General features: G+C 46.4%; 1 protein-coding gene across 2 annotated transcripts in view; it reads right to left on the bottom strand.

Annotated features, from left to right (window-relative positions):
- Positions 1-1,058: 1,058 nt before the first annotated feature.
- The window catches only part of mpp1 (membrane palmitoylated protein 1), a 36,405-nt gene continuing 16,788 nt past the window's right edge, over positions 1,059-20,675 (bottom strand). For both annotated transcript variants that reach the window (XM_042340638.1, XM_042340637.1), the window contains exons 2-12: positions 18,537-18,695; positions 17,353-17,431; positions 16,709-16,794; positions 16,183-16,251; positions 13,072-13,265; positions 12,465-12,574; positions 10,869-10,949; positions 9,935-10,015; positions 8,380-8,585; positions 3,311-3,391; positions 1,059-2,480 (exon numbers count right to left, since the gene is read on the bottom strand). In XM_042340638.1, coding sequence (XP_042196572.1) covers positions 2,304-2,480; positions 3,311-3,391; positions 8,380-8,585; positions 9,935-10,015; positions 10,869-10,949; positions 12,465-12,574; positions 13,072-13,265; positions 16,183-16,251; positions 16,709-16,794; positions 17,353-17,431; positions 18,537-18,671 — 1,299 coding nt within the window. In that variant the 5' untranslated portion in view covers positions 18,672-18,695 and the 3' untranslated portion in view covers positions 1,059-2,303. The remainder of the gene's footprint in view (positions 2,481-3,310; positions 3,392-8,379; positions 8,586-9,934; positions 10,016-10,868; positions 10,950-12,464; positions 12,575-13,071; positions 13,266-16,182; positions 16,252-16,708; positions 16,795-17,352; positions 17,432-18,536; positions 18,696-20,675) is intronic.

Genomic DNA, 20,675 nt, shown 5'->3' with positions numbered 1-20,675 from the left:
TACTTTTCTTGCGTTCTCCAAGAGTGTACCTTTCATTTCAGTGACAACTAATTGTGATAAAATGGTGTTTTTTTGGTGAGGGTGGGATCCATTGAAATGTGTTCAGCGCCAAGTGATGTACGTGTCACTACTGTAATAGTACAAGCAGAGACTGGCGGAAAGAGAATTTGCTAAAACAAAACTAGTAATTTTTTAAAAATAATTTTGCAGCTCTCCTACTGCTGTAAAATCCTTTTCATATCAGGTCCTCTGGATAATCCCCCCTGGTGTGTACTGAATTAGCTAATATCTATTACAATTGCTTATAGTGAGGAGGGGGTGGCAGATATCGGTATGACCATCTTTGATTGTTATGTGAGTTTTGCATGTCAGCTGCTGATGGTTAGAAACATCCACTGATGATGCATCTGAGTGGCTTCAGCCACAAGTGAATGCCTGTGTTAGTTGCAAATCATAACTGTTTGGGTGAGTCAATCATAGGGCTACAAGCATCCTCGATGGATGAATCAGTGTTTTATATTCTTTACAGTTATATACAATTAAGTCTCTACCTCATAATGTAACTCCACAAATTACATTAATAGACTTGAACTAAATACCAAGAGGATTACGTTCTTGTAAGTAAAACGTTTTGGCTGTTCTGGGAAGTCAATTCCCTAAAACCAATTTCTACTGAGTGAATGAATGCACCAAATCGATTTATGATTTATGACTGGTGGATAAGGTAAATGCCAAACAGGATCCTTTACAGTGGCAGAGATCTGGTTGTGATTGTTCTGCTTGGAATGACAAGGCAGGCACTTAGAACTAAAATGTTGCAGCACAGAAACTGGTCGTTGAGATCAACCAGCCTGTGCTAGTGTTTAGCCTAACCTAACCCTAACCCACATGAGCCTCCACCCTTCCTAACCTCTTATACCCCCCCCCCCTTCATGTATGCATCACGTTTTCTCTAAATATGTTGATGCTTTTTGCTTAACACGAGCTGCCACATCTCCCACAAGAAAGAACTTGAATCATTCAGTAAAGAGCTCACAACAGTAGCAAAGTTCTCTTGGTTGAGTAAACGTAAATGCCTTTATTCAGCTAATCAGTAAAACATTTAAAATGCAGATGCGGTAAAGGGAGGAGGGGAATGAGTACAGAACATGTGCGTTTATTTTATTTAATAGCATTACACATCTTTCACACTTGAGTGCAACCTGTTCAAATTACTCTCCCTGTGTAGTAATTGAAGACCTCAAGGACCAAATGTACTCGCATCTTGTCTTTGAGGTGAAGACCATAACTGTAAAATCACCTATTTTAGCAGATCGGGCATTTAAATAAGTACATGTCAGTACTGTACACAGAACCTACATACCCGGTGCACTACTCTGCACAATAGCGGATGGAAGGTACAGGTTGCACTGTGGGTTTCAGCCACCAGTTGTGCTTACCTGTGTAATAAGACATGCTGCTTGCCTGCCTTTGTTCATTTAGTATGTAAGCTGCTGTGACCGGACAAGCAGTGACGTGTTTAATACAACCATGGCCATTGGCCTCAAGTGGTGCAATTGTACTAAATAGCAAGCTGTGCAAATTACAGGGATAAATACAGGCAAGAACATGTGCAATATGGACGCACTCGTATGCCAGGATGTACTGCAAAGCAAGGAAAACTTAGAAACTTTTTTGAGGGGGAGGGATTCATACCTGATTAACATTGCAGAGGGGAGGGTTGTACAGGTTCACTAGTCTTATTGGCGTGAGATCGAGAGATACGTTTGCACCCAGGAATGGCTGTACAATGCGACTGCCTGTGGGGCTGAGCACATCGCGAAGCATTCCTTTCCAAGAGCTGCCTGTTCAAAAAGGCGTGTTGTGTGTGTGTCTAGGGATGGCTCGGAGCTGCCCAGCTGTAAGAAAATGCTTAAAATGGTACAAACATTTTTTCCCAAAAAACGCATATAAAAAAGTGGACAATTCAAACAAAACTCAGACAAACGGGATGGTGACAGCAGCACAGACGGTGAAAATATGGCATTTCTGACATTAATCGAACACTTGATGTCTCCCACGTAATATTTATTTATATGTTGTCAAAAATGTTGACCGTGTAAATACGGCCTCATCCTTTATACAGAATGGAGTGTACCAACGGGATGAACTCCCATAAACAGGCAAAATGTGAATATAGATTAAAAACTGGGTGACGGACAGACACCAACCCAGTCTGTTGCCACACACACATTCTCTGAACGTGGGGGGATTATGTGGTTTCTTAAAAAGTATATTGTATCCATTCCAATACTGATGATCTATTAGTAGACCCACGACACAGGCACCCACTGAGGCGTGGTACATGCACTCTCAATCGCTTCCACCAGTTTCTGCACTGTTTCTTCAACCTCATTGTTAACCAGCGTCAGATCGAACCAGTGTCCGTAGGCGGTCTGCAGGAGATCCGATTCCTTCTGGATTCTCTTGAGGGATTCAGACTAAAAAGGAAACCATCTGGATTAATGTTTTCTTGCTCGCTTCCATTTAATTTGTTCCAAGGTTTTCTCTCTGTGATCTACTAATTAAATAGGAATTAATCGAGTAATTAAACAGCCAACTTTTCGCCTGATGCTCACTAGGTTTAGAATATCCATGTGACGATGGGCGAGGAGGGGGGAAGCTGCTACTTTCTGGGAAACCCTACTTCCACCATGAAAATCACCAGTGTTAAGAAAAATGAGCAAAAAAATCTTAATTTGCCGGAGTTTGCTTGCCTTACTATTAACAACAGTAAAACCATCTTGTTCTGTGATATTCACAAACAGTTTAGCGATAGAAATTGGGATGATTTTAGTGCTGGATGGAGGAGGACTATTATCCCACTATTCATGAGCAGAGATTAACTGGGAAAGTTATTACCCACTCACTTAATCCCCAAAGGTAATAATGATCCTTGCATTTGATATATAACGCTCATCAGGTTGTCGACATTTTAAAACACTACAGAATATATTGCATTTTGTGGGTGATACGTGGCAGACATTTTGCATGGAATTGTCTCAAAAAAGTCATGGATTGAGTGATGAAACATTTAATTTTATTTTTTTGGAGGGTTTATAACCCCCAGAAAGTGATCCACCAATCGACTAACAACCGGGTTCCTAATTACTGCTGGGTAAACAGGCGTATGTGAAGTAAGGAAACTTGCCTAAGTTTTCGTCCTGCCCCAGAATCGAACCCAGGTCCAATCGCTTGCGAGGCGAGCGCGTTAGACTACAGGATGGAATGCTCCAGTGATGAGGACTTGGGGCAGACCAGATTCCCTTACCTGATTGGTAGGCGTTGTAGATGGAGCGGCAATGAATACAACCAACGAAGCAAACTCTGCTGTCCTGAGAATCTTCAGGGCCTGTGAATGGAGGACACAGCTTTGTGTTATATAATAACATATATACACGGCTAGTGCACAGGAATGGATGACATAACATAGACTCAGGTCCTGGGAAAGGAGGCAACACACAGCACTGAAGAGGCATCAAGAGTTTTTAGCTGTAAGATACAAAACATTTAAAATCCCTATTTCGAAATCAGATAAACTGACTGACTTTCTGAACAGCAGCTGGTTTGTTTGCAATGCCACATAGGTAGAAAAGTAGCCTCTTCAAGCTATGTGGGATGCTACCCTGCATGAAGGGCGCTATCAAAATGCAAGTGGTTGCTTTGTAGCACTTTATGTCCAATTACAATCACCCCCGTTCTTGCCCGGCTTCACTGGCTCCCCATCCCTCAGTGAATCCAGTGCAAAACTCTCCGACCTCCTAACCCCATATCAGCCTGTCCGCTCCCTCCGCTCGGCGGAACACCAGCCTGTTTCCGGTCACCCGCACTTCCCGCCTCACCATTGCATTCAGCATCTCTGCCCCCACACTCTGGAGCTCTATCCCGCAATCCCTCTGCCTCACCCCCTCACTTGCCTCTTTCAAGTCCCGTCTAAAGACCTTCCTCTTCAAACATGCCTCCGGCTATCCTCCCATCCCCAACCCTTCACCCCTCCTGACGCCAACTCCCACCTCGCGTCAAAAAAAACCCTGCCTGTCCAGCGGCCTGGGGCATCTTTCTGATGTGAAGGGCGCTATGCAAGTGCAATTTGTTGTTGTATTAACACCTCAGAGTGCTTTACAGAGCTGGTACCTGACAATGAGCTAAAAGGAGAGAGGTGTCTGTAGGCACTATCACAAAGCTGCTTTTTTTATGTAGCTTATGAAGATAGCGAGGGGGTGAGATGGTGGGGTTGAGGGAGGCAATGCCAGAGCGTGGGGGGAAACATACTGGTTGAAGGCTCAGCCACTGATGTTGGGGTGGGGGAGATGGGGAATGTACAGCAGGCATGAGTTTGTCGAGCAGTGAGGCTGATGAAGATCACAGAGATAGGGAAGTGAGTGGGAGCGAACTGAATTAATAATAATATTCCTTGCATTTGATATAGCGCCTCATCATGTCGTCAAGACGTTTCAAAACGCTTCACTGAATAAACAATTCACTTTACAGTATATCCTGGAGCCATATCAAATGCAAAGAATATTATCATTACTGTGAAGTGAATTGACTATTTCGTGGGCAGAAGAAAATATATTTGTAGTAAAGATGAGGAATTTGAGAGATGGTGGAGCCTGGCGAGGTCGGGGTTGATGGTGCGGGTAAAGACGTGGGTGAGAGTTTTGGATGAGCTGGAGCTTGTGAATGGTGGAGCTGGAGAAATGGTGACGAGGTATTTGAGAAGCCGTGTTTGAAGGTGACGAAGGCGAGTCCGGCAGCTTTGCAGTGAGGTAGGGACGGATGCAGAGGATGTGGCGACGATGTGAACATAAAATGCTAAACCACCAACTCAAATAATCATCAGTGTGCTACTTTAGGGCAGGATGTCTTGAGATGCAATGATAAACTGTTGCTACTGCAAAACCTTTTCAGGTGAACATCACACATGGGAACCAGACACAACTCACACTCAGGAACCTAACACATCAGTAACACCTTTTGCTTATGTAACTTACACTGTCCACGGGCATGTTATGACATAGCAGTGATTCTATCAAAAAACACATTTGAACGAGGTGTGTCATCTCAAATATCTCAATCTGTGTCATCTATTTATGTGGCGTTGCAAATGAACCAGCCTAATGGTGAAGTGGGGCAACAATGAGTAGCTGTGTGGTTAGCACATTCACATTGTGTTTGTTTCTTGCATTGCAAAGGGGTACAGCAGTTATCTGTGATGTCTGTTTAAAAAATGATGTCTGTTTAAAAATAGGACCTTTAAAAAAATAAAGCTGTCATCTCTTTGGGAGTTTGATGCACAAGCCAGGTATTTCAATGGATAACTTTAGGACCACATTTGTGACGCTGTTTGGATACGTTTCATTGCACTACACCCTGATCTGTTACTGATGACATTTTATAATATAATAAGCTTTGCATTTGATATAGCCTCTTTGAAGTCTGGAGGGCATCTCGAAAGGTTTCACTGTAAAGTGTAGTCACTTGGTATTTTGCAGACAAACCCAGCTGCCAATTTGAACACAGCAATAACCCACAAACAGCCACAAAGTGAATGACCAATTTTATCTGGGCTACGGTTGGTCAGAGTACTGGGAGAAACTCCTTCTCTTTTGAAATAGCCATGGGATCTTTAACAACACGCTGACAGTACCTTGGTTTAAAGCCTCATCTAAAGGGCAGCAACTACATCAATGCAGCACTCACCAAGCACTGTATTCCACTATTTGAGTTCAATGTCCCTAAGTGGTGCTTGAGCCCACAACCTTCTGACTTGGCGAGGCGAGAGTGCTACTCACTGAGTCAGGCTGACACACCAGTCAAATAGGTGAAGTTAGTAGTTCAGTTTCCATAATAGATCAAACACAATGTGAATGCTGTTCACATGTGAAGACCATGTTTAGACATGTCCTTTCTGACAACATATAAATAGTACATGGGGAGCGAAAGAGAAGCAATTCAGGCTAAAGCACGTTCAATAAAACAGTCAAAAAGAAAAGCAACATTATTATAATCTGTCCAGAACTTTTCGCCCCTTCCCAGTCCCCTGGTTTGGTTCTGACCACTCCCTACTGCAACTGACCGCTAGAGGGCCAGCAATGTTCTGCCCACACGAGATCAGGAGCTCATTGTGAGGGTTAATTTCACGTGAAGTGCTTCGGGCTGGTGAAGTACATCCTTTGGCAACTTTACCCTCTCACTGTATATCAGGTGCTTTGTGGGTTTCCTGATTATTCGGGCTTTATCACATCTGCCGTGTCTAACTAAATAATCATAATACTTGCATTTGATACAGCACCTTCTCACATCTTCGGGACGTCTCAAAGCACTTCACAGAATACACTGTAAAGTGAATTGATGAATACTTCGTGGGCGAAATGCGGCAGCCAATTGCGCACAGCAGCGTCCAACAAACGGGTCGTGGATTGAGTGAAAGGCTTTTTTTTTGAAAAGGCAGTTACAGTACACAGCCTCAAAGTGGAATGAAAGTCGACTAATTGATTTTATTTAAGGTTTCCCCCAACAAATTGCTCTATTTAGTGGCCCAGTTCATTCTAAGTTAATTCTAAGGTTTTGACCTGCAACTGCTGTGTGGTTCTTCGGTTTTCGCTTTCAGAAACTCTAAAGGTAATGTTGCAAAGGTTATAAATAATATAGTGTTTAGGGTTGTTCAGTCTGTTGCTTCTTGTTACATGTTTGATCTTGATTTACATGGCTTTTAAACCCTGTGGAGCACCGTTAAATCGAGCACCATTGCATTGGATGATGTTCCCATCACGGAGTCCCACAGCACAGTAGTTAGCACGCTCGGTTCGCAATCAAGTGGACCCAGGTTCGATTCCCGGGCGGTGTGAAACCTTAGGCAAGTTTCCTTACTCCACACAACCCTGTTTATCGAGCAGTAAGTAGGAACCTGGTTGTTAGTCAATTAGCGGATGGTTTTCCAGGGGTAATAATGCCTCCAAATAAATAAATAAATAATAATTTGGTCACTCAATCCATAACGGTTTGTGGGACACTGCTGTGCGCAATTGGCTCAGGCGTTTATGCACACAAAATACAGTCAATCCACATTCCAATACATATTCTGTGAAACACTTTGAGACATTGTAGTAAATGCAAGGATCATTATTATTACTATTATTATATCCAATTCCCTTTTGAAAGTTATTATTGAATCTGCTTTCACAACCCTTTCAGGCAGTGAAATAACAACTCTCCAGATCATAACGACTCTCTGTGTAAAAAAAAATGATCCTCGTCTTCCCTCCGGTTCTTTTGCCAATTATCTTAAATCTGTGGCTTCTGATTACCGACCCACCCACCAGTGGAAACAATTTCTCCTTATTTACTCTATTCCAATGGACGTCTGCGTCTTGCGCTCAAGGTTGACTTTTATTTTAGGCTGGAGTGTTGGTGTAAGTTCAGATTGTGCAGGAAAGGCTTACTTCATGGTTTTATGGCTGTTCAGTTTGTGTCACTGTTCAGAAATGTAGTCCCTACCCATAAAAGTAATAGATTTGCAACCTTGATCTTTTAGTTGCAGACTTGCAAGAACCAAATCCTTTGATGTGCAGTAGTAAAAACCGTGACCAAGCTTCCAACCACTTGCATTTTCTTAGCTATTTTTAGGGAGACACTGTAGTGGAGGCACTACACACTGCAATGTTACTGCTGAATGTCTCACGATCAGGATAGTGCTATGACTACCTCATTAACAGTGATAATAATCCATGCATTTGATTTTGCACCTTATCTTGTTTTCGAGATGTCTCAAAGGGCTTCACAGAATGCACTGTAAAGTGAATTGACTGTATATTTTGTAGGCAAAACGCGGCAGCCAATTGAGCACACCAGTGTCCCACAAACAGTCGTGGATTGAGTAACCAAATTATTATTTTTTATTTATTTATTTTTTGAAGGGATTATTACCCCAGGAAAAGCAATCCACCAATCGACTAACAACTGGGTTCCTACTTATAATAATAATCCTTGCACTTGACATAGGGCTTTTCACGTCTTCTAGACGTCTCAAAGCGCTTCATAGAATATGCTGTAAAGTGAATTGACTGTCTATTTGTGGGCGAAACGCGGCAGCCAATTGCATACAGCAGTGTCCCACAAACAGTTGTGGATTGAAGTGACTAATTTTATTGTTATTTTTTTCTCTTGAGGGATTATAATCAGGTGTGTGGAAGTAAGGAAACTTGCCCAACATTTCGTCCTGCCGGGAATTGAACTCAGGTCTCTCACTTGCGAAGCGAGTGCTATAAACACTGAGCTACAAGACTCCACCTGCTATCACTACTCATTAAAAAGTTAGTGGTCAATGGACAGACATACCTGGGGCTCGATGTCTACCACTGCGATTTTCCCTCGCTCTTGGTTGATCTCACGGATGGTCTCCAGCTTTGTTCCGAACATGGCCCCCTGGAAGCTGCCGTACTCCAGGAACTCATTGCTGGAGATGTTCTTTGCCATGTCCTCATGGGAAATGAAGTAGTAGCTCTCTCCATCTTCCTCGCCCTTCTTTGCTGGTCTGGAGGTGTCTAGTGGAGGAGGAAAGGACATTCTACGGAGGGTTCATTACTGCTAATGAGGACAGAGCCAGATCGTTCTGCTGTTACTAGGATTAACCAACAAGTACAGTTATTGGTCAAAATTTTTACACCGAGTTGTTACGGTCTGGAATGCACTGCCTGAAAGGGTGGTGCGAACAGATTCAATAATAACTTTTAAAAGGGAATTGGATAGGTATTTGTAAAAGAAACATTTGCAAGGACATGGGGAAAGAGCGGGCAATTGGGACTAGTTGGTAACTCTTTCAAAGAGTTGGCACAGGCATGATGGGCCGAATGGCCTCCTTCTGTGCTGTAATGGGATATCCTCCTTGGGACGCCCTCCTGACGTGAAAGGCTCCATACAAATGGAATTTTGTTGTTGTTATATTCTATGATTCTATATGGGAGTTTTTATATTTGGATTCCAGCTCCACTTTTCTATGTATGATTAATTCCATACAGACCTGTCAGCTCCCTCCACTCAGTGGCCTCACTCAGCGAGCTCCATGTCTCCCACCCTGCCTGCCCCACCATCGGCAGTTGGACCTTCAGCCTTTCTGCCCCCACCCTTTGGAACTCTATCTTACCCTTCACCTCGCCCCCTTTTTGTCTCCTTCAAGGCCTGTTTCAAGACCCTCCTCTTCGACGGTGCCTTTGGTCACTTTCATACCCCCACCCTCCCTGCCCTCCACCCCTCCTGATCCCAACCTCCAGCTTGGATTTAAATCCTTGACTATCCAATGCCTCAGGACGTCCTCCCGATGTGAAAGGCGCTGTATAAATGGAATTTGTTGCTGTTGTATTGTATGACAAACAAAATTGAAGCAGATGGCTCCATCATACAGCCAGTTTGTACACAGCAATGTCCCACAAACAGCTATGGAGTCAGTGACCAATTTAATTTGGGGATTGTTGGCCAGGACACCAGGAGAGAGAAACTTCCTTCTCTTTTCGAATAGTGCCATGGGATCTTTAACATTCACCTGGACAGGCAGATGGGCCGTTGGTTTAATGTCTCATCTGAAGGACGGCACCTCCAACAATGCAACACCCCCAGTAATACATTGAGACCTTCACCTTAAACTGTGTGCTTCCAAGTCTGGATTTGGGGCTTGAACCCACAACCTTCTGACTCAGGCGAGAGTGCTATTATTGAACCAGCCTGACGCACAACAAGTGTGATAAAGCGTTGGCCAAATGCTAGGTTTATTATACAATTAGGGGAACGGAGAAATGGCTGTGTTGATTTAAAAAAGCACTATGGTCATGATTCCTCTAACCATCTGAAGCGCTCAGACAGACGCCAGCATCAGGTTCAGGGCGACCCTGGTACTTACGTGGAATTGGATAAGCAAACTTGTCTTCATGCTTTGTCACCAAAGAGCTTTTGATGTGCCTTCGACCAACTCCGTTAGCCCCTGAAACAAACAGCACAAAAAGAATTTGAGTTTTGGGGTGGCGCAGTAATCCTCTGCTAGTGCAACAGAACCACAGAAACCTCTTTGCCCCCTCCTCCCCCCCTCCCCCCACAAACTCCCCTGTCACTTTTGCCTCTGAGACCCGAGAAACCCTTCCTTTCAACTGCTGTTGAAACAGGTTGTGAGTGGAAATGCCTTGTGATGCCTTGTGACATGTGTTGCTGGGTGCTGGGTAGAGCAGCAGAGTGCCACAAGCCTGACTGCACAATGAAGCTCAAAGCACAGCGATCTCACACACACACACAGTAATAAAGCCACGCGACGAATGAACCCACATCTCTGCTGCCCTTCATTTACCATCCCTGCGGGAAATCTAGGCAGAGTGCAGTCTGGGTTGGACGCAGTAACATTCCACTCAGACAGAATTAATATTTAATCAGTTGGCTTCAATTATGAGTTTAAGATCCTCACCCTCGAAGCCTGGTAGGCTTGCTCCTCCCTATCTCTGCAACCCGTTGCAACTTCACCAACCTGCCCACTGACCTCCTCGACCCCTCCTCCCTGCCTGCTCCTTCAGGCTTTCTGCCCCCACCCTCTAGAACTCCATCCCGGAGCATCTCCGCCTCGTCCCCTCCCTTGCCTCCTTCAAGACCTGTCTCAAGACCTTATTCTTCAACCGTGCCTTCGATCACCTTCCCTCCTCCACTCGTTGCCCTCCATCCCTCTCTGATCCCAACCCACAGCTCGGGTACAAACCCCTCATTGTCCAAGGCCTTGGTACATCCTCCCGACATGAAGGGAGCTATATAAATGAATTTGTTGTTGTTGTTGGTCACCACCTATCATTCCTCACCTAGAAGCACCAGTGTCTTCCTGTTGAACGCAGGGAGCTGCACCACCTCTTCGTACGACACCAGGTCAAGCCGGTCGAAGACTGCGGGGAGCGAAGAATTAAAAACGTGAACTATTTTCAGAGCCCTGCCTCTCACTGCACTGGATGTCTGTAGACGGCAATACTCTTAGCTTTGAGTGCTGTAAACATAGGAGCCATCTGCTCTCTGCAAATAGTGCTTTGAGCCATTGTGCCCCGAGACTGTGTACCTCTCAGCCTCAATCTCGCTCCCTCCTTGCCCGTCTTCAGATCACACCTGAAGATTTTCCTTCCTCTTTGACCCATGCCTATCGTCACCTCCCTCCTTGCTGCATGGCTATTTGTGGGACACTGCTGTGCGCAATCCTGGTGCCGAGTTTCAGCCACAAAATATGCAGTCAATTCACTTTACTGTGAATTCTGCGAGGTGCTTTGAGACGTCTCAACGACGTGCCATATCAAATTCAAGGATTATTATTAGTGTTATTATTAATTGTGCTGCCACGTTTGCCTACAAATACACAGTCACTTCACTGCACAGTAAATCCTGCTTTGGGATTGAGACTTTGAGACACACGTCTGATATTATAATGTGCTATATCAAATGCAATAATTATTATTATTATTATTATTATTAAAGGTGTTGTTTCTAAAAGTAAGGTGCCCTTGAAGTGGCTGGTGCACAGTACAGCAAAGCTGTCAGAGGGCTGTGTGTGATCTAGCCACAGAAGCTAACACTGCTTGACAAGGATTGTATGTTGGAAAGCAAACCACCCATGAGGGAACATTGTGTTGCATAAACACCTGCGTGCTCTCCTTCTGTCCCAAATACTGTATCAGAAGGATTATCAGAATTGATCTTTGCCCGTACTCCACTGTGACTGCACCAGCCATGCAATGCACCAATGTTAGTCCTCTCCGCTTACAGTTACAGCAAATATCCTGGTCATTGGGGGCAGGGAATTCTCGCACTCAACTCCTGTTCACCCTGCAAGCCAAAGCCCTAATGGGTAGGGTGGTCCTAGCTGAACAAGCAGCAGGAAAGCTTGCCAGACAGCAATATCAATGGCAAGCTGTGTGGTTTTATCTGGTTAGACTCCAGCAGTTACCCCAACGCATACTCTGGGGTCCCCAAGCCTTGGCTCTTGTCAACCTGCGCCTAATACTTTCCGGAGTTAGGTAAGCAGGATGGGTCTCTCCAGGGAGAGAGAGCGCATTCCATTACAACAATCTGTCTCTGGGATTTCTATGTGTAGATGGGATGCATGAAATTCTGAGTTTGGTTTGGATTCTCTCTAACACGGTGATGGGTTTCCGCAAGTGTCAGACCCCCGGATGACCAAAATACTTTTTTTCACTGGCTTGTTCCCTTGGAGTTTGCTCTGTCAGCGTGTGATAAGCCATCGAATGAGTCTCGTTCCTGGAGATCAGTCCCTGCTTCCTGTCCCAGACCCCCGCCCCAGTCCCTGCCCCAAGTCCCTGCCCCCAGTCCCTTCCCCCAGTCCCAGCCCCCAGTCCTTGTCCCCAGTCCCAGCCCCCAGTCCCTGCCTCCAGTCCCAGCCCCGGGTCTGCACGTACTTGCGCTGTGCTTGGCCAGGTACTTGTCTTTACATTGCTTCTTCTTCTTCCCAAACATCCCACAGCCCGACGTGCCGTCCTGATTGGCACCGTTCCTATTGGCCACCCGCCTGCAAAGCACAATGACATGGTATAGGAGGAGAGCGCGATGGTGTGCCAGCGTGGCTCAGCTGGTAACACTGTCACCACCGAGTCACAAGATTGGGGTTCAATCTCTACGTTGGGACCTGGAATTCACACAGTCTAAGCTGAGACTCCAGAGCAATGCTGGGGAGGTGCTGCACTGTCAGAGGTGACAGAGGTGTGCTGCGCTGTCATTTTAAACCAAAATCCTAAATGCTCCTCAGTGAGCAGCTCTCACACACAACTAACAAACTGTCACAATACACACACACGCGCAGTGAAGTATATTGTGTGAAGCGCATTGAGATGTCTAGAAGACGTGATAAGGACTATATCAAACGCAAGGATTATTATTATTATAAGTGTAGCTACATCTGTTACAATACAGACTCGCACAGACACAGGTATGCACACACACACATACACACACACACGCACCCCTCTGGCACAGGAATCTCTTCCTGAATGTATGAAGGGATCGTACCATTCCTGGAGCTCTGGGGAAGGGAGGAGTCCGGGTGGGAGGGAGGAGTTCTCAACGCTGCCCTGCCACCAGTTGGGATCGTCCTTGCTGATTATCCTGAGGATGTCGCCCGTCTTAAACTTCAAGCCGGCCTCCTTACACGGGATCAGGTCGTCTTTCCTTGGGTCGTAATCAAACTGAGCTCGCATGTACATCTGCAAGAGAGAGAAACCATCAGGAAGCCAGCAGGATTTCAGCCACTGAGCAACATACAGTGAGAATCAGTCACACTCTCCGTTAGTTAAGTCCTTTCAGACTACAGTTAATAAAGGCCTCCACTCCCTTGCTCCTCCCTACATCTGTGACCTACTAAAATATTACCTACCTGTCTGCTCCCTCTGCCCTTCAGGCACTAGCCTGCTCTACGTCCCTCGCCCGGCCCCCTCCACCATCGGTGGTTGGACCTTCCCCTTCCTGCCTCCGTCCTCTGGAGCTCCTCCACTCGCCCCCTCCCTTGCCTTCTTCAAGGCACGTCTCAAGGCGTTCCTTTTTGACTGTGTCTTCAGTCATTCTCCCAACCCAATGCCCCCCTACCCTCCATCCCTTTTGACTCCAGCCCACAGCTCAGGTGCAAACTTTTCACCTTCCAGCACCTTGGGACGTCCTCCTGACGTGGAAGCAATTTGTTGTTGTTCCTCTCCTGCAAAACGCACAGTCACTACACTGTATGATGGAGCCTGTGGAGCGCTTTGGGACGTTCTCCTGACACGAGAGTGTTAGATCGAACTCGAAGATTATTATTAATAATTGTTAGTTTTAGTATTCTCAAGCACACATCTATCCTAATAAGATGAAAGAATGAAGAACTTGGTGAAGTGCAATGGCAGACTAACCCTCTCGCTGGCTGAGTTGGAGGCTGGAAATTTCTGTCGGTCTCAGACTTCCAATTTAAGATAAAGCAGAAACTTATGAAAATTCTTCAATTGGGTTTTGAAGTCTGTTTTCCGAAGCTCTATTTAAAAGACTGAATTAAAGAGCTTTCAAAACTTTTTGCACAATCTTAACTTTAAGGATTCCGAAGCACCTCAGATGTCCTCCAGACGTGAAAGGCGCTATAATAGATGCAAATTTGTATTGTGTTGTATTTACAGTAATTAAGAAATAATAATTCTTACATTTGTTATAACACCTTTCACATCAGAAGGATGATTCAAAGCGCTTCACTGGATACGCTGTAAAGTGAAGTACTTTGAGACGTTCCCCTGATGTAATATGATGCTGTATCAGATGCAAGGATTGGCATCTGGTACAGAGGGTAGTGAATTTGTGGAATTCTCTACCCCAGAAGGCTGTGGATGCTCAGTCCTTGAACATATTCAAGCCTGAGGTTCATAGATTTCTAAAGCATAGAGACTTAAGGGATATGGGGATAAGGCGGGTAAATGGAATTAGGTTAGAAGATCAGCCATGATCTTATTAAATGGCGGGGCAGGCTCGAGGGGCTGAATGGCCTACTCCAGTTCCTACGTCTTATGGTCTGTTTTGATTAAATTTTAAAATAATAATAATTTGGTCACTCCTTCCATGACTGTTTGTGGGACACTGCTGTGCACAATTGGCTGCCATGTTTCACCCACAAAATATATGGTCAATTCACTTTACAGTTTATTCTGTGAAGTGCTTCTAGATTTGAATTGGTCTAGGATAGGGCAGGCAGTCGGATTGAATGAACAGCTTAGTCTGAGAGCCAATGCAAACTCAATGGGCTGAAAGGACACTTCCTGCTCTGTAAAGTTCTATGATTCTAAATTTGGAAGTTGGTTCTCTGCAGTTCTTTGAAGAAACCAGCTTCTGAATGAGGAAGCAATTTTAGCATTTTCCAAAATTTTGCAGGGTTTAAATCTTTAAAGCCACAGTAATACACAGTAACTACACTTTGGAGTAATAATTCTGTGCAGCAGTTGGAGACATTTCAACAACGTGACATTATATCATTTGCAGGAATTATGTTTATTATGTTTATTAAGGCAATGTTCTCAAGGCTGAGACTATGAGAAATTTCAGTCCCGGTTTGTGAATCCTTATTCAGGGACACAGTCAGCCATCCGCACACGAGAAGCTTACTCTCCAAGTGGAGTGACTAGCAGCAGACATCTAAGGGGGATGTGTTAATAACTAACAGCTAAAGACTTCCTACAGCTCAAAGGCAATGGGGAAACTTGGTCTGTAGAGAAGGGTTAAGAGGGAGAGCAATGGTCATCACAAGGCAACTAACGGGATAAATGGAAAGAGCAACAGCGACTAGCGAGCCAGGTACAATATTCACCTTTCATCCAATTCATGGAACATAATGCCTGTGAACACAACCATCAAGAGAGATACTCACATCAAGTTCAATCACAAAGGCCTGGCCTCGCTCTTTGGATATAGACATCAGCACCCACATAACAGCTCAGAAACAGACATAAAGTCCTGGATTTGGTTCCCATTGTCTGGGCTGAGTTAGCTGGTCTCGTCTAGGAGCAACAGCAAGGGCGCTAAGAATGGAGTCCTGTAAGGTAGAGGTTAGCACACTCGCCTCGCAAGCAAGATGTCCCGGGTTCGATTCCCAGGCAGGGCAAAACCGTAGGCAAGTTTCCTTGCTCCACATAATTTACATAGTAGTAAGTAAGAACCAGGTTGTTAGTTGATTCAGGGGGTAATAATTCCTCCAAAAATAATAATACTTTGGTCACTCAATCCACCACTGTTTGTGGATCACTGCTGTGGTTCGGGTCTTGAACTGGACTGAGTTTTATGGTATTTAATGATCCTATAAGGATTGGATCTCATGTGCTGGATTGGATAGTTGATCTCAACTTTTCTCAACCCACATTGGACCCCAACCGGTGGTCTAACATGCATCATTTCTCAATGGGATTCTTTAAGAATTCCCATCGATGCTCGACAAAACCTACACTGGAAATGAGACTGTGGCGGAGCAGAGTTCCTGTGACCTACATTCGATTACCATTCGTGAAACTCGGATTCCTCATCAATGCGTCCCATTAAGAAATGAGATCCAACTAATGGAAATATGACAAGGAGGGCGAATCAACTGGGACACGAGGCTTAAAGAGACAGTTCACTCACCTCAAAGGAAGGGACATTGCAGCGAGAGCTGGACTGGACCTGCAAACTAACCGTTCCCTTCATGTCTTTCTGCAACAGAAAATGGAGAGAGGCTGGTTTCCCTTTTGTGTAATGAGCTGTTTTGGCCAGTACACTCATGTGTCTCACATACACCCATGTGCCTGGAGTTTGTGACCACCAGCTCCCAACCTAGACTAGACTGTCCTCTTGAAAGGATCTCACCTTGGGCAGAGGGTGGAATCCCTGTTATAAACATGGAACAGAAAGCAAATGACCCCATGCCAGACTATCCCTATGTCTGGGCCTTGCACGAAACCCATTAATCCCTCAATATTCCCACAATAATCCCTCCAAAATAAAAAAACAGTCTATTCTGTGAAGCGCTTTGAGACGTCGAGAAGACGTGAAAAGCGTTATATTAAATGCAATTATTATTATTATTAATCCCATTAGAGAATCTCGTTAAGAAATACAGCACGTTAAACCCCGGTTGTGGTCCACGACGCACTGCACGGCTGTGACTCACCAGCAGAAGCTGCAGCTCCTCCACTGTCTGGTTGACCACACTGTTCCCATTGATTTCCAGGATCTCATCACCCACGTGCAGACTGCCTGGCGATTCAAGAGATCAGCGCAATAAACCTCACTGAGACTTGTGATACGCCGCACACAGTGGCCGGAGGTCACACACAGGGCTGGGGTCACTCACACACACACACACACACACAGGGCCCAGGGGTCATATACACACTTACACACACACACGCACACAAACACACACCCTGGGGCTCATACACACACAGGGCCCAGGGTTCACATACACACACACATACACACAAACACACACCCTGGGGCTCATACACACACACACACAGAGGTTGGGGGTCACACGCACACACAAACACACACTCAGGGGCCGGAGTCACACATGTACAACACGTAAGAAGAGGGTGGTGGAGAGGTGGTGTGGTAACGTTTCTGTGCTAATTAACCACAGCACAAGCTGGGCACAGAAACATGGGACCTGGAGTAGGTCATTCAGCCCCTCGAGTCTGCTCCACCATTCCAATAGACTTTGGTTGATCTATAGCTGAACTCCAATTATCTTATTAATTAGTTATTAATTAACTTATTAATTCATTGACTGATTAATTAGGGAGTAATGCCTACCTTGTTTGTGAATCATTCCCCCGTGCAGGATGCGGCCGATGACACAGCGCCCCTTCTCGTTCAGCTTCAGTGTGATACCCTGCACAGGAGCAAAGAGAACAGCACATTGTTCTCTGTCCAGCCCGGCTCAGCTCAGCCCAACTCAGCTCAGCCCAATTCAGCTCAGCCCAGCCCAGCTCAGCTCAGCCCAACTCAGCTCAGCTCAACCCAGCCCAGCTCAACTCGGCCCAGCTCAGCCCGGCCCAGCTCAGCTCAGCTCAGCCCAACTCAGCTCAGCTCAACTCAGCTCAGCCCGGCCCAGCTCAGCCCGGCCCAGCTCAGCCCAGCTCAGCCTGGTTCAGCTCAGCCCAACTCAGCCCAGCTCAGCCCAACTCAGCTCAGCTCAGCCCAACTCAGCCCAGCCCAGCTCAGCCCGGCCCAGCTCAGCCCAGCTCAGCCCGGCCCAGCTCAGCTCAGCCAAGCCCAGGCCAACTCAGTGCTAGCCAGCCGAGCCCAGCTCAGCCCAGCCCAGCCTGGCCCCGCTCAGCCCGGCCCAGCCAAGCTCAGCCCAGTCCAGCTCAGCCAAGCCCAGGCCAGCTCAGTGCTGCCCAGCCCAGCCCAACTCGGCCACACACATTCTCACTCAAACCCTGTGTTTGACCATGTGGAACTTTACGTCCCCCTCTCCCCGAGCTGTGCTGAGCTGGGCTCTGGCACACGCTGTGTGGCAAATACTGAGTGTGTGTGACACAGGCATCTAAGTGACACATGGATGTTTGTAAGGGGAGGAGGAATGGTGGGAGGGGAAGCGGGGAGAGGAAGTGGGGGTGTGGGGGCGGAGGGAGGGAATGGGGGGGGGGGGGGAGTTGGTGGGAGGGGGGCGCAAGAGAGGGAGCGAGAGTGGATGAGGGGGCTGGCGGGGAAGAGGGAGGCAGGGGTAGGGGAAGGGAATTGGAGTGGGGGGAGGTAAAGTTCCACATGGTGAAAAGTCAGCCATGATGGGCAACTCGGTCCTTCTGTATGTAGTCTCCTAAAGGTCTGACTGAGTCAGTTCCGAGACTGATGCCCCCCAGGACATCCCCACCCACACCCCTACAGTCCATCACTTGAGCTCCTAGCCTTTGAGTGTATGTATGTGTGTGTGAGCGAGCTGTTTGTCAGAGCAAGGACACGGAGCAAAGACGAGCGAACTCTCTCTAATGTACCATGGGTTCACTGGAGTTTTTCTGGAACGTGACCAGTCGGACCTTCTTCACGCTCTGCGCCTCGTGCTCTTTACTGTTGCCGTTCATGTACGGGGAGGAGTTGGCGCTGCCGTTACTGTAGACATCCTGGGCCATGCTGTCGTGGGTCGGTGTGAAACCCTGGGAACATGGGAGAGGGGAAAGGTTAGGATGGGCATCGCTCAGAGCCACTCACACAGACACTGCCTAGTCTCAGCAAGGTAAAGGGAACACGGAACAGGAAAAGGCCACACACAAACACATGATCTCTGTCCTGATTATAACAATAATAATCCTTGCATTCGATATGGCGCCTTATCACGTCATTGAGACGTCTCAAAGGGCTTCACAGGATATACTGTAAAGTGATTTTGTGTATTTTGTGGATGAAATGTGGCAGCCAATTTGCACACAGTAGTGTCCCACACAGTGGTGGAGTGAGTGACTAAGAGCTCTGAGACGCTACAAGTTGTTGTTGTTGATTATGCCCGGGGCAGGCATATTTTCAAGGCTGCCGTTTGATATTAGTGCACACACGCACACACACACACACACCACAGGAAAGAAATTCACATGACGTGAGCATGTCTGACTGCAGCACGCCATTGTGCCTTCAGCCACTCTGCCCCCACCTTCTGGAACTCCATCCCACAGTCTCTCTGCCTCTCCCCCTCCCTTGCCTCCTTCAAGACCCTCCTCCTCGACTGTGCCTTCAATCACCCTCCTTCCCTTCACCCATTCTCCCCGATCCCGACCCCCAGCTCGGGTCCGAAACATTGATTGTCCAGCGCCTTGGGACGTCCTCTCAATGTTAAAGGCGCTTATACAAATGTAATTTTGTTGTTGTTGTTACTGTGACTGGTCGAGGGCACAGGGTTAAGGTGTCAGACCAGGACTAACCTCCTATATAATAATAATAATAATCCTTGCATTTGATATAGCGCTTTTCACGTTGGGAGGACGTCCCAAAGCGCTTCACAGAACACACAGTAAAGTGAATTGACTGTATATTTGTGGGCGAACGCGGCAGCCAATTACGCACAGCAATGTCCCACAAACAGTCGTAGATTGAAAATGACCAATTTATTATTGTTTTTGGTTTTGGAGGGATTATTATTAGGCTCTGTGTGGAGTAAGGAAACTTGCCCAAGGTTTCGCCCTCTGCCTGGAATTGAACTCAGGTCTCTCACTTGCAAAGCGAGTGCTCTAACCACTGAGCTACAGGATTCCAGCGATATATACAAAGTGAACATCTGTCTGGACTTCACAGGAACCATCCCTTGCCTCCCCTCTGGGAGATCAGGGACCAGATCAAGGCTTTTAAGATTATGAAAGATCAAGGTGGAGTGTTGATCGACTGTTTGCACTTGTTGGTAAAGATATAAGAGATAGCTCTGGGCAGATCTGATAATAATAATAATCCTTGCATTTGATAGAGCGCTTTTCATGTCGGAAATTTGATAGGAAGTTCAGGAGGAACCTTCTCACACAGAGGGCGTGAGAACGTGAGAACCCACAATGCCGGAAGCTGTGGTTGAAGCAGAAAGCATCAAAAGAAAACTTGATAACAAAAATAATAAGCCTTGCATTTGATATAGCGCCTCACCACGTCATCGAGACATTTCAAAGTATTCTCCTATACCCTCTATTCCCTTCTAGGGTATATTGTAAAGTCAGTGTGTATTTTGTGGGCGAAACGCGGCAGCCAGTTTGCACCCAGCAATGTCTCACGAACAGCCATGGAGTGAGTGACCAATTTTATTTGGGGGATTGTTGGCCAGGACACTGGGAGACAGAAGCTGCCTTCTCTTTACGAATAGCGCCGTGGGATGGTTAACGTCCACCTGAACAAGGACCTCGGTTTAACGTCCCATCCAAAGGACGGCACCTCCGACAATACAACCACGCCCCTCACAGCGTGAGTTCAAGTCCCAACATGGGATTTGAACCCACAACCTTCTGACTCAGAGGTGAGAGCGCTACCACTGAGCCAGGCTGACACAAGGGGTTAACCAATGTTAATGCTTGTTCGGGTGAACGTGGAGAATCTCATAACGACACAACGATCTGGTGCAGAGACCAGGCTGGCATGTTTCGCCCAGCGCACAGCGCTGAGTGCAG

The sequence above is a fragment of the Callorhinchus milii genome, unplaced genomic scaffold, assembly GCF_018977255.1.
Source record: "Callorhinchus milii isolate IMCB2004 unplaced genomic scaffold, IMCB_Cmil_1.0 Scaffold15, whole genome shotgun sequence".
Lineage (NCBI taxonomy): Eukaryota > Metazoa > Chordata > Chondrichthyes > Chimaeriformes > Callorhinchidae > Callorhinchus > Callorhinchus milii.
Note: the sequence above shows the minus strand (reverse complement) of the source record. Positions and strands in the feature narration are given on the sequence as shown.